The following is a 22,733-nucleotide window of genomic DNA, read 5'->3' as shown; positions in this document are numbered from 1 at the left end:
TTAAAAATCACCCAGAATAGCCTCAGCCGGCTCTGGGAATATGAATGAAGCTCTTTATTTACAGCTAGCACAAGATACAAGCAGATATTTACAGTACATACAGTTATAGACAGAAATAGACAAGGTAAAAGGTAATACAGAAACACAACTCCCCTCCCAAAAACCTGAGTCCCCAGGAGAGGCTCTCAACCACCCCTGCACCTTCCCCCTGCCCCTCTCAACCTTACCCCAGTCCTAAAGAAGAATAGAGGTTCAGCCAAGAGGTTGAGAAGCAAATGTGAGTGGAGGGTGTGTTAGAGAGATGCAGCTCAGTCAGCAGCCCGAGGCAGAGTGAGAGAAAACCGGCAAGAGTGTTATCTAATGTTTTCATTTCTTCTTCCCAAACTCCTCAGCGAGGCTTCTGAGGGAAGTGGACATCACCACTGTTTTCCTTTCACAGCCTATGATCTAGTTCTTCTCACCAAAACATTCTAGCTAGCTTCAAACTAGCACAGGAGCTAAGATCAATACTGCACAGTCTGACTAGCATTGTCACTGGCAGGCTGGGAACAGCTGAGCTGTACTGCATTCAGAGTTGAAGGCTGTACGAAGACAGGCTGAAGGAGCTGGGGTTTTTCAGCCTGCAGAAGAGAAGGCTCCAGGGAGTCCTTAGGGCAACCTGCCAGGACCTGAAAGGGGTTACAAGAAGGCTGCAGAGGAACTGTTTGCAAAGGCCTGCAGGGACAGGACAAGGGACAATGGTTTGAAATGAGAGAAGAGCAGATTTAGATTGGATGTTAGGAACAAGTTCTGCACCATGAGGGTGCTGCAGCACTGCAACAGGTTGCTCAGGGGGGGAGTTGAGGCCCCTTCCCTAGAGATACTCAAGGTGAGGCTGGACAAGGCTGTGAACAAGCTGCTCTAGTAGAGGATGTCCCTGCTGACTGCAGGGGAGTTGGACTGGATGACCTTTGGAGGTCCCTTCCAACCCAAACCATTCTAGGATTCTGTGATCTCATGCAATACTGCTGCTTGTGCCTTCCCTCCGATGCCAGCGGTCTTCCATGTGTGAGCTGGACTGGTGTCAAAGTGCTTATCACACTGGGGAGGAATTTGCTGTGTAGAATTTTCATGCTTTATATGGACATGGCCTCTGAGTCATAGCTCAGGGAAGGTTGGAGGCAGAATTCTGCCTTTTCCCCCTCGCTTCTAGCCAATGACAGTGGCTGCAGTGGCTTGCCATGTGTGATTGTTCAGTGGTCAGGCCCCCATCCCCCATCATCTAACAATTGTTTGGATAATTTTTTTTCATCTTTGAAGTTTTCAGACACCAGTACCAGCTGGGCATGGGGAGGTGCATGGCAGTACTGATGGTAGATTCCCATCTTTTCTGCATACATCAAAGAACTAATGATGGTCACTGGGAAGGTGTCAGGAGTCCACAATTGACTTGCTCTAACATTTCTTTAAGGCTTTCCATGACGCATCCACAGCCTTGCTACTTCAACTGATTCCAGAATTCATGGAATCACAGAATGGTTTGGATTGGAAGGGACCTCCACAGGGCATCCAGTCCAGCCCCCACTGCGGTTAGCAGGGACATTCTCCACTAGATCAGCTTGCTCACAGCCTTTTCCAGCCTGACTTCCCTGGGCAATTCACTCCAGTTCCACCATGTCCTCACAAAGGCACCGCAAGTCAGCTGGAGCTTTGAGAGGAGTCTGCCTGTAGCATGCTCTTTGAGGAGGACTCTCAGGGTATTTAAAATAAACAAACAAACCAATTTATATTATAATACCAGCCAAAGTCCTGCTGAGTTTGTAGGCAGGCAGGCCATAAAGGAAAGGCTTTGTCTTTTGTTTCCTGCTGTGCCCTTGCTGGATGGACCTATGCTTTGAAGTGTGACTCTTCCCACCTCAGAGGCAGAGCTGCAGATAAATGTGCCAATTTCCTCTGATTTCTGGGAATGTTATTTCCATTGCTTCTGAGGCCTAGTTCCTGCCTTTTCTATACCTGTCCTGAAGCCTGCCAGCTCCTCGCTGTGACTTTCATACTGCTGTCTCCTGAAGCTTCTTCAGGCAGCTTTGATCATCTTAAAGAGAAGACACAATTACCCTGTCTCTCTGTGAGATTCCACCTGATCCAGCTTTAAAAAGAACCTCTACAAGTCTTGCCCATCACCACCAGACTCCTTTCCCAGGTTCTTTGTCAATATTGGAAGTATGCTTAACCCACCAAATAAAACCACAGCTCACACCACACCAGAGCCCTTTGCTTGCAAAGACATTTAAAAATTACTTCCATTACAGTGTCTCCTGTGCATGTACAGTGTGGTGTGAAACCAACCTTGGGAGCTGTGTGCTTTGTCAGTAATGTGACTGCAGCTGTGGAAACTTGTGCTAGTTTGAAGCTAGATAGAATGTTTAGGTTCAATACCGAAGTTCTGTTCAATGTCTTTATTGATGATCTGGACGAGGGCATTGAGTCCAGCATCAGTAAGTTTGCAGGTGACACTAAGCTAGGAGCAGGTGTGGATCTGTTGGAAGGTAGGAGAGCCCTGCAGAGGGACCTGGACAGGCTGGATAGGTGGGCAGAGGCCAGTGGGTGACATTTAACAAGGCCAAGTGCAGGGTTCTGCACTTTGGCCACAAAAACCCCAAGCAGCACTACAGGCTGGAGACAGAGTAGCTGGAAAGCAGTCAGGAGGAAAGGGACCTGGGGGTACTGATAGATAGTAGCTGAAGATGAGCCAGCAGTGTGCCCAGGTGGCCAAGAGAGCCAATGGCATCCTGGCCTGCATCAGGAATGGTGTGGCCAGTAGGACAAGGGAGGTTATTCTGCCCCTGTACTCAGCACTGGTCAGGCCACACCTCGAGTGCTGAGTCCAGTTCTGGGCTCCTCAGTTCAAGAGAGATGTTGAGGTGCTGGAACGTGTCCAGAGAAGGGCAACAAAGCTGGTGAGGGGCCTGGAGCACAGCCCTGTGAGGAGAGGCTGAGGGAGCTGGGGGTGTTTAGCCTAGAGAAGAGGAGGCTCAGGGGTGACCTCATTGCTGTCTACAACTACCTGAAGGGAGGCTGTAGCCAGGTGGGGGTTGGCCTCTTCTCCCAGGCAACCAGCAACAGAAGAAGGGGACACAGTCTCAAGTTGTGCCGGGGGAGGTCTAGGCTGGATGTTAGGAGGAAGCTCATCACAGAGAGAGTGATTGGCATTGGAATGGGCTGATGGGTGAGATGAGCTAGATTACAGGATGTGAAAGGGAAACAATGGTGATATCTACTTCACTCATAGGCTTTCTGAGATGTATAAGAACAAGAGTATAAACATAGAAAAGGCATTTGGACACTGCCTGGGCATTCTCTATCTAACCTAACCCTACATCTCTCTGATTAATCCACCTGCTTCCTAACCCCCCTGGCCAACCCTCCATTCTTCCTTGGGGCACAAGGCAACGTCTGGGGTAAGGTAGAGGGATGGGAGAAGGTGGAAGGGCAGTTGGGAGCCCCTGTTGGGGACTCAGGTTTCTGGGAGGGCTGTTGTGTTTCTGTATTCCCTTTTACCTTGTCTATTTCTGTCTATAACTGTATATATACTGTAACTATCTGCTTGTATATTGTGCTAAGCTGTAAATATAAGCTTCATTCAATCTCCAGAGCTGGCTGAGTCTAGTCTGGGTGATTTCCAAAGTGGTGGGGGGCAGGTAACACCCAAACCATCACAAACCTGAGCTCTGAAGATGCAGCAGCTAGTTTTACACTCCTGTCTTTTTTTTTTAGCTCACTGGGTTGGAAGAGACTCTTGAAAGTCATCTTGTCCAACCCCCCTGCGCTCAGCAAGGACATCTCCAATTAGGTCAGGCTGTCCAGGGCCACATGCAGTCTGAGCTTGAATGGCTGCAGGCAGAGAGCCTCTATCACACATCCCTGGGCAGCCTGTTCCCGTGTTTCACCACTCATTGTGATGTCCAACCTGAATGTGCCCTGCTCCAGGGTCAAATCATTGCCTCTCATCTTACCACCACAGGCCCTCCTAAGCAGTCCCTCCCCAGCCTTCCTGTAGATCACTGTCAGATACTGAAATACAGCTGTAAGGTCTGTCTTGAGCCTTCTCTTCTCCCAGCTCCCTCACATGTCCCCATAGCAGAGGTGCCCCAGCCCTCTGATCATCTTGGTGGCCTCCTCTGAACCTGCTCCATCAGGTCCATGACCTTCTTGTGTTGAAGGCTCCAGAGCTGGACACAGCGCTGCAGGTGAGGTCTCCACAGATCAGAGAGGCAGAATCACTTCTTCCCCATCTCTGGCCATGCTGCTTTTGATGCAGCCCAGGCTGCCATCTGCCTTCTGAGCTGCAAGTGCCCATTGCTGGCTCATGCCCAACTTCTCAATCTCATCATCCCCCACCCTGAATTAATATCAGGGATTACACTGACCTACATGCAGGACCTTGCACTTTGCCTTACTGATCCTCATAACATTCTCCTCAGCCCACCTCTCCAGCCTGTCCAGGTCCCTGTGCATGGCATCTCATGCTTCAGACTTACAAGCACACCACTCAGCTTGGTAACATCTGAAAACTTGCTGAGGGTGGTTCAATCCCTTTCTCTATATCGTTGGTGAAGACAGTGAACACAGTGGTACAGACCCTTGAGTGGGTATATGTGAATATATGCATACAGATGTGTGAAATGAGTGTGCTGAAGTAGGTAGGTGAAATGTTGGGCTGGACTATCATTATCTATCACCTAGCAGCATCTGTTGTGACCAGGACTGTTTTCATGCAAGACCTTAATGTGGTCAGGCAGTGCAGAGGATGAGCAGAGAGCAGAAGCTGGGTTTGATAAACAGGTTCTGCAATCAATGTACTGTGGCTCACGTTAGTAGCTTATCTCCCCAGAAGAACTTGGATACAAGTTCAGTTGTACAGAGATGAGTGGGATGGAGATCTTTGTGTTAGTGCCCTACAGGACAGGTAATTACATAATGCAGTTGCTCCTCCCTGAAAATAATCAATGGATCATTGTGGGGAAAAATCCATCATCCCACCCTAAAAGGTACTGCAGACAAGTAAACATCAATCCATCTGCAGTTGTCTTGAAGACTCCATGGTGATTAAATTGAAGTTCCCTGACCCACTGCTGAATGATAAAAGAAATAAAAGCAGACTCTTTGCTGTTCTCAGCTCTAGTTACAGAACTCATGAAGTTAGATGTCTAGATGTCACCACACTTCTTTCGTCATTGTCATTAAATTGCCTTCTGTGCCAGCAAAAGAACTTGTGAGGGTATTGAGAACCTTGCAGTGAAGGGTCACAGGAGCTTCATCCTGTAGTACTGCCCGAGCATCACTGTGGGGCTGCTGATTTTGGCTGCTCTGAGTTACTGACAGGTTTTTGTCAGCTGTATTGTAGCTGAAGAGAAGCTGCTCATCACACCACGGCAGGTGCCAGCAAGGTGTCTGTCGTCACAGACTGTTCTGAGGTGCTGTGCTAAGAATATCCAGCTGGGCCTGTGATACACAGCTGCCTTCAATTCTGAATCTATTGCAGGAAGGGTTTGGGGTCATGGTAGCATGCAAATAGTGCTTTATGCAAGACACTCCACAGGTCAAAGTGCTGCCAGGGGTAGAAAAGAGAAACTGTTAGGGAGAGACCTTAGAGCAGCCTTCTAGTGTCTGAAAAAGGCCTGCAAGAAAGTGGGGAAGGGGCTTCTTAGAAGGGCTTGTAGTGACAGCATAAGAGGGAATGGATTGAGGGCAGCAGATTGAGGCTGGAAATTAGGAAGTGACTCTTTACAGTAAGACATTGGAACAGGTTGTCTGGGGAGGTCATGAGTGTCCCCCCACCATGGAGGGGTTCAAGGCCAGGTTGGATGAAGCCTTGAGCAACTTTTTCTAGTGAAACGTGGCCTTGCCCATGGCAAGGGCTTGGAACTGAATGATCTTTAAGGTCCTTTCCAACCTAAATCAATCTGTGAATATCCACCTGAGCCTGTAATCTACAACTGCCTTCAACTCTGAATCTATGGCAGTGTATGGACTCCTGGCTGCTTGCAGTGGAGGCATGCATCTTAGTTTGGTAACTTTAAGCCTAATGGCAAGATGCTTCCCTTGTTATTCCTTCTGTAGATCTAGAAGTATCACAGAAGGATGGGGGCTGGAAGTGACTTCTGAAGCTCCCTGCTAGAACAGGATCATGGGGAATAAGTCACAAAGGAACTGCTCCCAGATGGGTTTGGAATGCCTCCAGAGAAGGAGACTTCACAACCTCTCTGGGTAGCCTGACTCTGTGCTCTGCCACCCTCAGAGTGAAGAATTTTTCCTTATGTTTACCTTTCCCTAAGGGTCTGCAGGCCACACATTGGAAGCCACTGTGCTAAGCTAATGTTCAAGGCAATGAAAGAGGTCAGAACAGGCAGGCTGTTACCTGAGAAGAGACAGGCATGTCCCTGGCAAGGAGACTGCAGGTGTCCTGGAGATGAAGACATTACTGTTGTGAGCAGCAAGCTCTTTTGACTCCAGTCTGAGCCTAAGCATTTGCAACACTGCTGCACTCTGCTGCCTCAGTCACTGGCAGAGTGCCTCAGTATTAGCAAAGATGAAATTTGTGTTCAGCATCATTGGGTGGCTTTTTTTTTTCCTAGAAAAAGGTTATCATGTTTTAGCACCAGACTTGGTAGAGTTAGACAGTGGTTGGACTTGATGACTGTAAAGGCCTTTCCCAATCCAAACCATTTTGTGATTCTGTTGATGCCTGCAGCCCCTGAGCCAGTAGCTCCCAAGAAGACTTAAGGAACTGTCTCAGTTTGTTTCACAGACTCGATCAGGTTGGAAGAGACATTATGACAGATCCTAGGAAAAGTATCCCACAGATAGCTGGAGGTGTCACAGGCTGTCCAAGGTAGGCTCCTTGATGGAGACCTGACCTAGAGAAGGCTTGTGTGTAGATAAAGCAAGCTTCCTTCAGCTTCAGAGCTTCAAAGTGCATGCTTAGTCCAGAGCTGCTCAAGGCAGATGTTGGAAGGCTTGTGAGTTTTCACTCACGTGGCAGACTGAACCAACAGTTTGCTACAGTATCTGCTGAGGCCTTTATATATTGACATTCAGGTCATTTGGGAACTGCCTCCAGAAAGGCAGCTTGTCTCCACCACTGCTTGCTTTATACTGAATCCAGCCTAGCAATGGGAGGAAAGCTGCCTTCCTGCTTCCCAACCTTGCAGTGTTCTGAGGTTACTGAGATAGAACTCATGCTTTGAAGTTGCCATACATTTAGCACTAATTGCTGTGCTGGAATTATTTTGCTCTGTATTCCACCACCACACCAGGGCTTCCAAGAAGAAACCCATGCACTAAGTGCCTGTGTTAGTTTGTGGGTTCCTGAGGAGTACAGAACACCCTTTTGTTCTCAAATTCACTGCCTACATCCTTAGTCTTTTTAGAAAGTCAAGTTACTAATTTATGGCCCTCTCCTCTTTTGCTTTCTTAGCAACTTTTTAAGAATTCTAAAAGGGTTTAAAAGTTTGAAGACTCGTTTGAAGACTGTTTAAACTTAAGCTAATTTAAATTTAAAAGAGTTGTAAAAGAATTTTAAAGACTTAAATATAAAGAGTTCAGTAAGTCCTTAGCTTACTAGGAGCAGGCGACTGGACTGGAGGATTGGAGACAGGCATTATGGCTTCACTTAGGGCAAGTCCTTCATGACCAACCTGGTGGCTTTCTACCATGGTGTAAGTGGACAAGGGAAGCCCAACACATGTCATCCAGCTAGACTTTTGTAAAGTGTCTGATACAGCCCCCCCAGCATCCTTCTCTCTAGGCTGGAGTGGATGGGTGGGTTGTGCTGTGGATAAGGAATTGGTTAGATGAATCACATCCAAAGGGTGGTGATGAGCAGCTTGATGTCCAGATGGAGATGGGTGACAAGTGGTGTTCCTCAAAGGTTTGTACTGACACCAGTGCTGTTCAAGATTTTCAATGATACAGAGGGATTGAGGCACCCTCAGCAAGTTGGAAGATGATACCAAGCTGAATGGTGTGGTTGATAAGACTGAAGGATGGGATGGCTGCCATGCAGAGGGGCCTGGACAGACTGGAAAGGTGGGCTGAGGACAATCTCATGAGGATCAATAAGGCAAAGTGCGAGGTGCTAGACCTAGGTCATGGCAACCTGATCTAATGGAGGGTGTCCTTGCTGACTGCATGGAGGTTAGACTAGATGATCTTTGGGGATCCCTTCCAACCCAAACCATTCCATGATCCCAAGAGTCCTTTCCAAGCTTGCTCTTTCTTCGACTCTGAATCTCACAAGCAAGTTTTCTGTAACATCATAAACCCACAGCACAGTCACTGCTGAGATGAGCAGCTCTGACTCACATTGTCCTGCATTCCTCCTCGATGAATCTTCCTCATCCTCCATCATAACTGATGAGTGGAGCAAGGATATAGGAATTGAATGGGGAGAAAGTTACACTATCAGAGGAGATCGATTCAATGTCAGCGGCAGACAAGCTGGAGAGCCAAGTAATTAATATTGATCAGGGCAGACTTCACTATAACTGTTTATTAAGAACATGACATTAAATATTAGAGACACTTTGATTTCCCAGCAGTCTGAGGATAGGAGACAGTTGCCTAGCAACCACTGGACTCCTCAGTCTTTCATTAAGTGTTGTATGTAACAGTTTTCCTCCACTCCTTTGAATTTAAAAGCTTCACTCAATAATGAAGTCACAAGCATATTTAACAAGAGTTCCACATTGTTAGCATAAATAATATCCTCATTTTATATCCTTTGCCCATGAGCAGGAGAGTCTAGAAAAAACAACTCCCTTGTTAGTTCTTTGCATGTTAAACTGTGCAATAGTCAGTGCCAAGCATCTTTGCCCTGAAGAGCTCAGTCTGGAAGAAGTTGGGCTGAGATGAGCTGAGAAATGAGGAGCTAGCAGCTGGATTTCTTCCAGCAGTAGAGTTTAAAGGAAGTTTTTCTGCTAGAGTGGTCACTATTGAAAAGGAAATATTCCTTCCTTTCATTCACTTAAGTTTTGGACATGCATCATAACAGCTTGTGTATTTTGAGGAGATATGCTAAACCTGTTCACTAGTGACACTTGTCTGTGGTACTGCTTTAGGGGAAAGTGCTGATGGAAACTTACCTAGCTCATGCTCTGGAAGTGTAGTTATGCCTTTCCCACCAGCTCAGGGGAGGCAGACACCCACGGAAGAATGTTTCTACAAGCCAGTTCCACCATTGGCAGTTCCTCATGAAAGCTACTTTGCTTTTATTCTCCTTTCTGACTTTCCCCCCCCTATTTCAGTATACTTCAGTGTTGTGAATTCGGTTCTGCGGCACTTTACAGATTTTTAGTGCACTAATGCCAGAGGTGATTAAGTGTTTGCTGCCTTTGCTTGATCAGTTGGAACTGATCTCTCCTCCTATCATAAGTGCTTTGACCGCCAGTATGTGAAATGAGTGTAAGTCCTGTGTGCTGCTGTTATATGCCAGCTGGACCAGATTAAGAAGGTGGGGTAACACTGGGGACTAATTACATGGAGAGAATGGAAACAAGAAGGGGCACATAGATACCATCTGCAGAACTGCCTGAGAGAAGTCTGCTGGTATGGGCTTAGGTTAAGTGGCTGAAGTCAGCGAGGTAGGAGCTGGTGCTGTAGGTAGGGCTCAGTGGCTTGGAGAAAGGGAGTTTTCAGAGTGGGGCTGCACAGGAGGTATGCTCTAAGTCACGGCATAAAAGCAGAGCCTCCTTTTGCGCTCTGGGGATTCACCTCTTGTATTCAACTAGCAGAGTGACCTGGGCTGTGGGATGAGAAGCTAGGAGAGGCTGCCTGGTTGTGCTGTGAGCACAGGAGGTGGTGCTGCTGGAGTAGTGTGTGAATCTCACACTCAGCCTGTGAGACTTGACAAGCCTAGGGTAATACAGAGACCGAAGCCTTGTTTGAATTGCATCTTAACCTGGGGTGTGATTTAAAACTAGGGTGCTTAAACTTGTGCCAGTACCTATGTGGGCACTTGTTTCGATTTAATTTGATTAAATATTTCAAGCATAATGAGAAAGGCAGTCTTAGCATGGGGGGGAAAGGGATCTTTTTCCCTGTGGACAAAACCTTGCTTTCCAAGTTTTCAATTCCCACGTGTAACTTACTCAACAGTGAACATTCTTTGCATTTTGTGTCTGACCTGAGGAAACAAACCTAGAACTATATAAAATTCAGCAAAAGTGAATGTTAAAACATATACCAAATCCTACTAGGTTCATACAAATAGCATCAGTGAGGTCAAAGAACAAGCTAGGCCCATGTTGTCCTCTCAGCCATCGTTTTAGCCTCGTGTGAGGTCAGGAAAATCAGCTGAGTTTAGATAGTTCAATTAAGGTTTGCAAAACATCACACAGAGAGAAGCATGGACTTGAAATGACTGAGCGTTTGCTTTAGCACAGCCCTTTTGCAGTGGTGCTGCCCATGGTGTCTTTCCTTACTCTGAAGAGCTGTGCCTTATTTTGAGGGTCAGATAAGAGTCTGGATCTGCTCTGTCCTGATGTACGCTGCGATTGGGAAGGGTGGCACAGAGAGTGGTCAGTCCATGGGAGAGTGGGGCTTTTTCTCAAGCTAAGGCAGTGTATGAAAGGAGATTTGAGCCATGGCAGGATACAGGGGAATGCCTATGCATAGTGGTTCCCTTCAGTTTGGCATAGGTCAGATCCTAATCACAGTGTCCTCTTTGCTCCTTGTGTGAAGAGTTCAGGCAGATAGGAGGCTGCAGAGCAGTGCAACATTAGCTTCGTGTAGGCGACCTTCTAGCTAGCAAAGCTCTGAGCTCTGAATGCTATATTGGTATGGGTCTTTTAGGCAAGTTTTTGCCATGTTTGAAGTGAAAAGTGTCTCTCATCTGTCTAAGCATGTGTTTTCTTCTCTCCTGGGAGCAGTGGAGTGAAGTGCAGCAGATGATAAATGGTACCCCAGTGTATATGTACCAGGACTGCAGTGTGCTGTCTGAGGATGACACTGACCACTGGCTTCGCACCAACTGGATTTATCGGGGAGAAGCAGCCTCCCGCATTTATGTGGAGCTAAAGTTTACTGTCAGGGACTGCAAGAGCTTCAAAGGTGAAGTGGTGACCTGCAAAGAGACCTTCAACCTCTACTACATGGAGTCTGAACAAGATGTGGGCATCCAGTTCCGCCGCCCGCTGTTCATCAAGGTCTGTAGTACTGAGGGTGAGGACCAGCTTAGATATTTCAGCTTCAACTAGGTGTGTCTTGCTGGCAGGAGGAGGCCAGCAAAACTGGCATCTGGGGTGGGGCATAGATAGTAAGCTTTGTCCTTAGAATAAACTTTGCCCCCAGTGCCCTCTGTGATGCTTGGAGCAGGCTTTGTTGCAGGAGACATAGGAGTTCAGACCTCCATTCTGTGTAAGCACTTAACTGGACACCACATAGGTAAGGATTCTGAAGTGGGGTAACAGTGCTGGGTGTCCTACACCAGATTTTACAAGTAGCAGAGGCCAAGAGGAATTTAACTTGACTTAGCTAATAAAGCAAGATTAGAGCAAGGGAAGAACAGGACCCAGTCTCTGCCCCTGATGTTATGCCATACAGGGCCTTGGTTTTCTAGAACTGGAGGTGATGGCTTGCTGTAATGAAACTGTCCCTTGTGTGAAAGCATTTAGCACCACTGGGGTTTAACTGCTGTTTCCCCCAGCACAGTTCTCCTTTGTCTTGGAAACATCTGACTTGCAGAACAGGGAACCTCAGGTGTTCTTTAGAGGAAATTCTGTAACCTTGCTCTGTCCTAAAAGAACACACAGACCTAAGTTATTTGACTGCCCTTTCCTCTGCAGTTTAAGTGGCACCTGATTGAAAAAAAAACAACGTAAAGGCTGCTACAGGCAAAGCAGGACTCTAATAACTGCTGACCCTCTCTCACCAGTGCTCCTCTTCCTCCTTTGCAGCCTACCATGTAAATTTTTGCAATACCTCCACAACTTCTAAATGTGCCTTCTGATCCCACTCATCTGCAGCTGCTGTGCAGATCTTCTCATCTGCCTTCCAGCTACAGAGAGTGGGTGGGATCATGCAATGAGAAGGGGTCTGAAGTGGAAAGAATGAGTTCTGAGAAGAAAGGCCACCCTGCCATCAGGCTGGCTGAGGAGAAAGGCACCTGAACTCCAGCTCTGCCATACCACATGATGTTGCAGAGGCCTTTCCCCTCTGCCCAAGCGTTGCATCTCTTGCTCACTCCCACCCTCCGTTTGCTGGGGCAGTGGGCGAGTAGGAGCACGGGCAGGCTTTTCACTCGCCTCTCTAGAATGCTGAAATACATTCAGCACTGCATGAGGAGCACCTCGCAGCAGATGACCTGGTCTGCATCAAGGACAGCTTCAAAACAGCTGGCTGTGCTTCACTGCTCCACTTGAAAAACACAACTCTAAGTAGTGCTGTGGGTTTACTGTGTGCAACGTGCAAAGAAAAGTACCACAAAAGAGAGATTTTCTTCTCTGGGGGCAGTTCCTAAAGACCTCTTGAAATCAAAGACCCAGTGGGGTTGGACTAGATGATGTCTGGAGGCCCAAGCCCACCATTCCGTGGTTCTGTACTGTAGAATGACTTGTGAAGGAGTTGAAAGGCAAAGATGGAAGGCAGGCAGGCAGGAAGGGATGTGGGCCCCGTTGCTAATGCCTCCTTCGAGCGCAAAGCAAGCAATGCACTGGCATTGTAAGGCGTTGACCAAGGAGCCTCTGAAAGGCCTCGGTGTGAAAGCAGTTTGAGAGCTGTGGGTGTCAGCTGCTGCTGCCTGCACAGGCGTTACAGTTGTGGCCTTTTCCCCTCAGCTCAACACCGTGGCAGCAGATCGCAGTTTCACAAGCAGAGACATCGAGTCCGGCGCCATGCAGCTGAACACAGAGGTGTGCCCCATCGGGAAGCTGTCCCATCGGGGCTTCTACCTGGCCTTCCAGAACTCCGGCGCCTGTATTGCCATGGTGTCCGTCCGCGTCTACTACAAGACCTGCCCAGAGGCCGTGCGCGGCCTGGCCCGCTTCCCAGAGACGCTGGCGGGCTCCGAGGGGCTGACAGAAGTCCCTGGGGTCTGTGTGGAGGACGCAGCCGAGGAAGCAGGCTCTGCCCCCCGCATGCACTGCAGCACGGACGGGGAGTGGCTGGTACCGATGGGCCGGTGCCTTTGTGCCGTGGGGTTTGAGGAAGTCAACGGGAGCTGCGTAGGTGAGTATGCAGACAGACGCTGGCAGCCGGCCCTGGGAGAGGTTCCAGGGAGCTGGAGATCAGAGCATCTGTCAGCATGAAGTGGGGCTGGGGGAGTCGGTGTGGTCTGCCTCTTTCTTGCCTGCTCTCTGTGCCTGCCAGGTGTATCTCGCACCCTTCCTCCCCTCCTTAGCTTCTCTTTTTCAGTTGTGATTTTTCTCCTCATGTGTCAGGTGTAAGACCTGCACAGACCTCTCCACTCCCTCTTGGGCTTCATCCAGGAGCCTTCAGCTCTGGAGCTGGTTTCTGTGAGCTGTAACTGTGATTGACACTGACTTACTCAACAACTGGTTCCTAACCCGTAAAGGGCAGTCTTGTTCTCTCAGGGCAGATGTGTCAGACGCACAGGTAGTGTATTTGTCCCGTGACTAGAAGGCTGACAGACAGAGCAGGGCAAGTTTCTTCTGTGTCCCCTTCTGCTTGGACTGGGGTGGCTGCTCTGGCTTGGGAAATGATGTAAAGCACGTTGCATCACACTGCGGGTGTCTGGCTCGCTTGTGAGGAAGAGCACTCGGCAAGCACTGCAGGCAGTGGGGGTCTGGAGCCACAGTGCTGTTGGAGTGAGCAATACCCTTTGCCACAGTGGGAACAAGATTCAGCTTCTTAGGGCACCTTGCTGTGTTTGTCAGGGGAGGGGACGTGTGTGGTGTTTTGGGGGCTACATGTTACTGCAGAGAGGGAGGCAATAGCACATCTCTGCTCTTGTTCACAAAGTCATAGGGTACAAGGCTAAGGCATACAGAGAAAGGAATCCATGCACTGCTCTCAGGGTCAGCAGCTGCCCCAGTTCTCTGCTTTGTTCCATGTTTTCTCTGCTACAAGGATATGGTGCCTCTGTGAATCCTTACTGCTTGCTGCTCATTTTGCTTGGGGAGCTGGAGAAGGTTGAAGCACAAGATCCTCCAGCAATCACCTCTTCTTGCACAGCCCAGCCAGTTTTTCCACTTGCTCTCCCCACCCTCCTGAGAGCACTGCCCTGGGAAGGGGCAGGGAAGCTGTCATGTCTGGGCAAGCCCTGGCTGCTATCACAGCACAGATTAATTCTACATCTGTGCTTTCATCCCACTCTGCCCAAGTACAGCTGCAGCCAAAATTGTCTCCTCTATGATCAGTAAGCACTGGGGAGGTCTCCCAGGAGAGGAAGACAAGAGAGGAGAACCCATCATGGAGAAGGGGGGTCCAGAGCAGTGTCTTACTGGGGGATCAGACAAGAAGGTGTATGTTGCTTGTCTGCAGGGGGTACCTTGGTGTCCTCTCCCTCAGTGGAGAAAACAGGCATTGCACAAAGAAACTGAGAATAATTCAGGTCAGGGTAAAGACTGAGGTCACAGCTTCTACTTTGTCTTCAGAAGATGGGAGGACATGTGAAAAGGGCCAGAATGGAGGAAGACCTTCTGGCAGTTGTCTTCTGGTTCTGTCACTGAAATCAGGAACCCAGTTCCTCTCTGCTGCTTTATTACAGAGCTGTGCAAGTTTGGGTGCTGGGGGCATTCCCACAAGCCCAGCACGCACCAGGTGAAATTCCTGACAGATATTTGCACAATCACATGTAGTAGCTACACCTCATGGCAGCAGCTACTAACCATCCATTGGGCAGTCTCTTTCTCACTTCACTTTAAAGGTGAAGCTTCTCTTAAATTCACTGGGCATGCTCAGAGGGTGAGGGGTTCAATTTAGGCAGGAGTCTTCCAGCTAGGAGCTGTGGTCTCTGGCAGTCTTTGATGGTCTTCAGGAGAGGAACCTTTCTTGAACTTTGTTTGAACCTTTGCATTCTCTTTGCTTGTATGGTTGTCAGTTAGATCATCATGTTGTTTGTCAGGTCCTGGACCATATGGAGTGGGTCTTGCTGGTTTTGAAGGTTGCTTTGTTAATTAAGGGAAGATCTATGTGGAAGCTTTGGTGATACGGATGCAAAGACTCTTTGTTAGTTTCAGGCAGGAAGGATATCCAAGACTTGGGTCAGAGCAATCAGTTCAGCTTTGCAAATGAATGTGTTTGCTGGTAATGGGCTCACCTCGATTTCACCCTCTAGAGTTTTGTTCTCCCTTTATTGCCAAGCTCACCATTGATCCCAGTTCTTCTGCCAATACCTTATCAAAGGTAGTATGACTTGTTTTTAAATCCATGAGGGAGTTGTGTCCAGCATAACTCATCCAGTCGCTGAGCTTTCTTGTTCAAAAACAATTTATTTGTTCCTCCAATGGACTACAAAAGAAAAATTCTTTAGGTCCCCTACTGTAAAATAGATGTTACAGTCAACTACTGTTGTTAATATTACGTAAAGATCTACCAGGTGTAAAGCCATCAATCTGATTGAGAGCCCTTAGGTCTCATACCAGTCCATGTTCCTCAGAATGGGCAAGACTGTGGCACTCCCACAGTGATCTGTATTGCAAGGAATTGGTGATTATGGGCTGCAGTCCCACCCAGGCTTCCAATTCTGAAGAGTACTGTTTGCGCCTTACCAGTTTCGCCTTTGGTTTCAGTTCCACTCTTACCAGTTCTGCTGATTTGGCTCTTCCAGGCTTCTCAGTTACCCACACAAAAGGAATCCCCACGCTGATTATTTTGGGAGGGATCTTTCTCTGGTCTTCCTTTTCAACGTTCTCTTTCTGAGATGATCCCTGTGCAATCTATGCTTGTGCTCTCCACTATTACTTGAAATATGGACTTGAACTTTGTTCTAGTTCAAAAGTTATTTGTGTTCCTAATTTAATAAGTGACTTCCCATCAGAGGTAACAGGCATTCTAACATCTAGAGAAAGTCAGCTCTTATTTTAATGTCTCCAACTGAAAGTGCCACAGGCTTTAAAATAAAATTGCATGGAGTATCCACCCCTGTGGCACCAGCAACATTTATTTTATTTTCCCCTATAGGTCCTTTAAAGCTATTTAAATGAGTGAAGTTTCTATTATTTCATTTCCCAGTTTAATGGGAACTAGAGGACCAAAGTAGATTCTTCTGATCCCCTTCAGTCTAATTCAGTTTCTGCCACTATTCTTCTGATCCCCTTCAGTCTGATTCAATTTCTGCCACTATTCCAGCTGCTTCCTCTGTTCCTTTTCCTTGTCCTCCCCAAAAAGTGTGGGCATTCTTTCTCTTTTTTTCAGTGTCCTTTCCTGTAGTAAACACATTGATCCCTAAAGGAAGGTCACAAACAGCATAGCCTCCATGACCTCCAGCTCTGCTTCTCAATCTTCCTCTGGCTCTTTCTTCAACTTTACTTGCCCTTGCTTTTTCTGTTAGTGTGCAGTTGTCACTAACTGTGGAGTTGTCGTCTGGTCTCCTCCATCTGCCTTCTGCAGTTTCTTTTTACTGTCTGATACTGACTGACCAACAAACGACACAATGAATAGGTTCATATTGCCAGCATCCTCTGCATTCAAATCTGTCCACTTCCAGGCTGCCTTGCACAATCTCTTTGCCTTATTTCATACAACTTAGTCAATTTTTTAGGGTTCTCTAGTCCATTTAAAATTCCATACAGAATTAAGTCTTGATATTCCTTTAGACTCTCCAATTCATCAGCCTTACCAGGATTCCATTTCATATCCTCCCTGAGGAGATAGAAAGTTGGGTACCTGCTTCTGATCCATTTTCTCTCCTGCTTTATCCCAGACTGTCCATTTTTGCTCAGATGTAAACAAGTTCCAGCAGAGCCTGTGTGTCTCCCCAGTTAGCATTGTGGATTTTCATTCCAGTTTAACAGCACTCTGGATGCATACAAACTGGTTTCCTGCAGGTCCCACAGCCTGGCTAAGAGGGGCCAGAATCACAATTCTCTGTCACTGAGTTGTTCTAGACACTGGACTGGCAGTGTCAGTTTCTTCCTCACTAGAGAATTCTGACTCTGTCTTGGGTGGGGAGCTGCCAGCAAGCAGGGGCAGCCCTGTTTGGGTTAAAACTGCTGAAGCCAGGCTAAAACAACAAACATGCAGCTTCCAACAGGCTATAGTGCCCAAGTGAGTATCTTTGCCTAATTAATTGCAAAAGAAATGCTGAAGTCTATACCCCTAAGTGTGATACTAAGTCAAATGGAGCATGTGCTCAACATCCACAGCTATGTTACTCAATCCTCCACCCAAATCATGCCAGCCATCTCATAGAAGAGAGAGGCAGACTGTTTTAAAAAAGCATCAAAGCTCAACAAATCAACCCCCCCCAAAAAAATCACAGGAGTCTGTGAAGTCAGTACCTGTGAGGATGTTTGAGGAGCTGTGCCCCAGCCCCTCCTCCCAAGACAGGGACACGTTCCCAGCAAGAGCTACACACTCAACAACTGCCTTAACCTCAGCTGGCATCACTTGCATTGCCATAGCTTAGCACCCCTGCAAGGATCTGTATTCCTGAGCCTGCAGGGTGCTACTGCAGAATCAGCTCATTTGTCATGCTTGACTACTGACCCAAGCCAGATACTAACAGTTCACATTATTAACACATTAACAATTTCTTGTTTCATGACCATTGCTTAGAAGACATCCCAGAGGCAACTTCTTTAAGATACTTCACTCAGTCCCCTTAGACAGTTGACTGGACCCCACAGTAAAACCGGACAAACAAATGACACACTAATGAAAGGAACCACAGCAATTACAGCTTAGACTATGACAGTAACCTGTACAATTTTGAACACAACCATAACCTGTGCCCTGGATTGCACTCGGTAACATGCCACTGAGCCTTTGCACCTGGGCTGGCACTCCAGGAGTCCCCACAGTGGCATGCAATTAAGCCTTGATTCCCTGTCCAGACCCTTTTTCTATCCTTTGTGCATCTATCCAGTGGGAAAGCATTTCCTGACTTATGACTAGGTACATCCTTTAGTAATGCTTAACACAGACCTAGGGGACATGCTCTGAACTTACTAGATCGAGGGAGTGGAGGATCTACCTGACAAACCTTCCATGGTGCTGGAGGTCTCACAATCCTGTGAATCTGCTGAGCATCAGACATAGAGTCTGATGTGGGTCACCAAAGCTGTCACCATAACGGGGAACCCAGCTCCTCCCTACTGGGTTTGGCACTAAGAAGCAGCCATTGCTTTATTACAGAGCTGTGCAAGTTTGGGTGCTGGGGGCATTCCCACAAGCCCAGCACACACCAGGTGAAATTCCTGACAGATATTTGCACAATCACATGTAGTAGCTACACCTCATGGCAACACCTACTAGGTCCAGCTTCTCTTAAATTCTGTGGGCATGCTCAGAGGGTGAGGGGTTCAATTTAGACAGGAGTCTTCCAGCTAGGAGCTGTGGTCTCTAGCAGTCTTTGATGGTCTTCAGGAGAGGAACCTTTCTTGAACTTTGTTTGAACCTTTGCATTCTCTTTGCTTGTATGGTTGTCAGTTAGATCATCATGTTGTTTGTCAGGTCCTGGACCATATGGAGTGGGTCTTGCTGGTTTTGAAGGTTGCTTTGTTAATTAAGGGAAGATCTATGTGGAAGCTTTGGTGATACGGATGCAAAGACTCTTTGTTAGTTCCAGGCAATAAGGATGTGGTTAAATTGCTGAGATGACACAAGCTGCCTGAGCTAATGAACATTTGTAAACATTTTTCAACAATTCCAAGTTTTGCCTTAAGTAGGAACTAAAAACCAGGAAAATGGAACCCTTATCTTGTTAACAGCAGTCCTGTGTTACAGCACAGGAGGCAACAGCAAGCCAGAGGCAAAGATGCTTAACTGGTTCACACATCTCAGTAAACTATCCGTGTAAAGCTTTGCCAGGTATATAATGGATCAGCTATCCCATATTATCAGAAAAACTCTGCTTGCCCAGTGTATTCTATCTCTGCCTCTCATTGTGTTGCAGACTTTGCTGTTGATAAAGCCAGGGCTCTGTGATTAACTTCTCCATGTATGTAGCTGACCACGAAGGCTGGCTGTGCCCCTGCGAGTGCAGGGCTGCAGGCTGCTCAGTGCTTGCTGGCACCGAGTATTGGGGTTGGAAGTGACCTCTGAAGATTGTCTACTCCACCTGCTAGAGCAGAATCACCTGAAGGTGAAATCACACAGGAACTTGTCCAGGCGGGTTTGGGATGCTTCCAGAGATGGAGACTCCACAACCTCTCCGGGCAGCCTGCTCCAGTGCTCTGCCACCCTCCTTGTGAAGAAGGAGGATAAGGAACATGGACAGAGGGAGTGCCCCAGCCCTCCCTTCTGCGCTCTGGTGCCCTGGCGGGAGCTGGGGCTGCTGGCTGTTCGCCCCGCGCTGCTTTCGCTCCGCGGGGGGCTGGGGGCAGCCGCTCCTCTGCTGCTGCCCGAGGCCTTCAGAGCCGGGAGACATGCAGCGCCCAGAGCCGGGCAGCCCGGCCTGCCTGCCTGCCGCCCGGGGAGCCTCCTCCCCCGTCATACACAGCTCTGCGCCGCGGCCCGCCCCGCTCTGTTTCCCTGTGCCCGCATCTCCCGGCGCCCCTTCGCACCGCCTACGGGGCGGGTCGGGCCTCGCCGGGGCTGTGGCTTGCCCGCCTCGCCTGGGGCCCGCAGCCGCCGGTGCTGTGCAGCCACCTGCGGGCCGCTGCCGGTAGGGCAGGCTCGGGGCCATGGCGAAGCCGAGGCACAAGGCCCCGGCGCCACAACGCCTGTTTCGGTCAGGCGGCGGCCGCGACCCGTGGCGATAGGACGGGGCCGGGCGAGGGGCTGCTGCCCAGAGGCGCCGGGCCGCTGCTCTCGGGCGTCCGGGGTTCGCCCTGGCTGCGGGGCAGGGCTGTGCCCGCCGCTCCCAGGGCGCCGGTCGGGGCTGGCATGGGCTTGCGTGGGCCGCAGGCCCGGTACGAGATGGCCTCATGCCCACTGCCTGCCTCCTTTCCAGCGTAGCCAGACCCGAGGCTGCGGCCGTGCTGGCGTCTGGGGCGTGCAGGTTGCCTCTGCTCTGGCCTGCACTCTTGCCCTGCACTCTTGCCCTGCACTCTTGCCCTGCTTCAGTGGCATTGAGGCAGAAACGGCCTCGGGTGCTGCAACCCAGTCCAGGCAGCTGCTGCGTGCCTGCCTGCCAGGCTTCTGGGTTTGTCTCTGCCCCAATGATCCCCGGTGCAGCTTCTTCCCGTGCTCCCGCTGCAGTCTTCCCGCAGCGCAGCTTTTCTGCCTGAAGGGTTTCAGCAGCACCAGTGGGTGAGGCGTGCACAGGCTGGGGGCTGGAGCAGCACCGGAGCACAGGCCTGGAGGAGCAGGGGCTGCAGTTCTCTTGGGCCTAACTGTTCTTGCAGAGATTCCCCAAGCCCAGTTTTCCCAGACTGCCTCAGCCTGGTGAGAAGAGGCTGCATATACTGTCACATATTTATGGCAGGTAGTATTATCCAGGGGATATTAGAGCCTCTGTGTTACACAAGTCTGTGCTCTGATTCATTGTGTTTTCGTGGTACTGTCAAAGCTCTCCTGAACTGAACTGACCCAGTGCCTGGAATTTCAAAACCTTGTGCTGAAGCAAAGCAGCAGGAGGCAACAAAGCTTTCATCTTAGCACAGCACATAGCACACAGAAGCGTTCTCATTTGTGAGTACTTTCAGTCCTATCACCTGTAAATCAAAGTAACCTTGCCTCTCAGGGAGATGATTTGGTCTGGAATAGAAATGGGATCTCTTTGGACTGGTGACAGTGCTTGAGCCTTTGAATTCTTTTAGGAGTCTTTGCTGTCACTGACCACAGTCTCGTGGCTGTAGCTTACACAATGGACTCCTGAGTGGTTCTGTTATGTCCTGAAACTGGAAGGTGCTGCTTGTTCCTATTTATTGTGATTATTTCTCCTTTCTCTGCTCTTTAGGCGTCACTGCTGCAAATCCTTTTGGCCTGTATACTGTCACAGTATGCTCAAGTGGTTGTGCCACGGTATTGCTATGCAACTGGTTGACCAGTTGTCATTATGCAGTGTTAACGGGATAGCCTGCCTGCCATCCTAGGGCAGGAAGAGGGACTAACAAGAAAGACATGAAGCCCCTTCTCTGATGATAATTTAGAGAGACATCTCAGCATACAGTGAGGATAGTGAGTGTATCTGAGACTGATGATCATGAATCTTTTTTGGCCTTTGTTAGTGGATATTTTTTTAGGTCACTCATGTGTTCCTCTGTCTGGAGTGGTTTTTGCCATCTGGAGAGGGATCATTTCCTATGCTATGCTCCACCATACTAAAGCCATTTGTATCAAGCTGCTGAGCAGATGGCTTTCTCTGTTGAGATCTCCTGATGAGTTATACAGAACACTGTTGCATTTATAGTGCAACATGAAAGAGTTAATCCCCTCAAGGCTTAAGTTAAATGCAAGGTGGAAGCCCTGGCGGAAAATCAGTGTCTGCATTGTCAACCATGTGATAGGTTGTTTGTTTCTTTAGTTGAAGAACATTTGATAGATTCATTAAGCACAGGTTGGTAATTCACAGGTTACTTCAGCTTCTGTCACTCGTTTTGTCCTTGCCCCATGCCTATAGAGGTGAAGTGTTGCAATGCCTTGAGATGGCTGGTAGGCAGAGCAGTGTTTCTGTAGATCAAGCTAACAGCAGTGCAGTAAGCTCAAAGTGCCAGATGTGGCTGCTTCCTTTTGTGCAACTGGAAACAGCAAGCATGTGGCAGCTGTTCCCTTGAAGTCGGTGTTGGTGCCATAGCCTGTTGCACTCAGTGCTGTTAGGTGACCTGATCATCACTTAGATGTTCTTCAAGGCCCTGCTAGGTGATGCTCTGCTGTGAACCCTTGACAGGACAAAGATGCTTCTGCTAAAAAGCCTATTGGCTATCTCATATGAATGAAGTCAGCAAGCAGAGGACTCAGGAGTACAAGGACGTGGAGCTAGTATTTACACTTCTCCTTCATGGTGTGGAAAGCTTGAAGGGCAAGGTGGGAACCAGTTTGGGTTTATTCTGGAAGAAGGCTTTGAGATTGGATGCTTGAGTACAGAAGCTGGTCATGGGGAATCATGCCACTTCTTTGGTCAAGAGGCCTATCGTAACATTGATCCTGCCTTGAGTTTGCATCTCCTCACTGTTTACTCTGAGGAGATGATTGGCTTGGTGACCTCCAGATACTTAGACCTCCTAAACGTTTCAGAGAATTAAGACAGTGGAAGAATAGCAAGCAGATGAAGGAATGGTCAGGAAGCTGCTCCAGACTGGTTACTTGTTGATCATATGTTGACTTGTCTCTTCACAGCCTGCCGGCGGGGGTTCTACCGTCACTCTCTGGAGACCAACCACTGCCTGAAGTGTCCCCCCAACAGCCTGTCCAGTGAGCCAGGGGCTACATCTTGTGCCTGCAATGCAGGCTTCTACCGAGCACCTGCGGAGGGCCAGAACATCGCTTGTACCCGTGAGTCATGGAGAGAAAAGCACAGTCTCTGTGCACACTGCGGGTGAACTCATTGAGGGCAGCTCTGCAGAGAAGAGTGGAAGGATGTTGGTGGAGCAAAAATTGGACAAAAGATGGCCATGTCATGTTCTGGGCTGCATCAAAAGAAGCATGGCCAGCATGTCAAGGGAGGGGAATCTCTGCCTTGACTCTGATTT

General features: G+C 48.6%; 1 protein-coding gene across 1 annotated transcript in view; it reads left to right on the top strand.

Annotated features, from left to right (window-relative positions):
- The window catches only part of EPHA1 (EPH receptor A1), a 40,670-nt gene that overhangs the window by 6,329 nt on the left and 11,608 nt on the right, over nt 1-22,733 (top strand). The window contains exons 3-5 of the mRNA XM_064155830.1: nt 10,908-11,183; nt 12,813-13,203; nt 22,381-22,536. Of these exons, the coding sequence (XP_064011900.1) occupies nt 10,908-11,183; nt 12,813-13,203; nt 22,381-22,536 (823 nt within the window). The remainder of the gene's footprint in view (nt 1-10,907; nt 11,184-12,812; nt 13,204-22,380; nt 22,537-22,733) is intronic.

The sequence above is a fragment of the Pogoniulus pusillus genome, chromosome 15 (genome assembly GCF_015220805.1).
Source record: "Pogoniulus pusillus isolate bPogPus1 chromosome 15, bPogPus1.pri, whole genome shotgun sequence".
Lineage (NCBI taxonomy): Eukaryota > Metazoa > Chordata > Aves > Piciformes > Lybiidae > Pogoniulus > Pogoniulus pusillus.
Note: the sequence above shows the minus strand (reverse complement) of the source record. Positions and strands in the feature narration are given on the sequence as shown.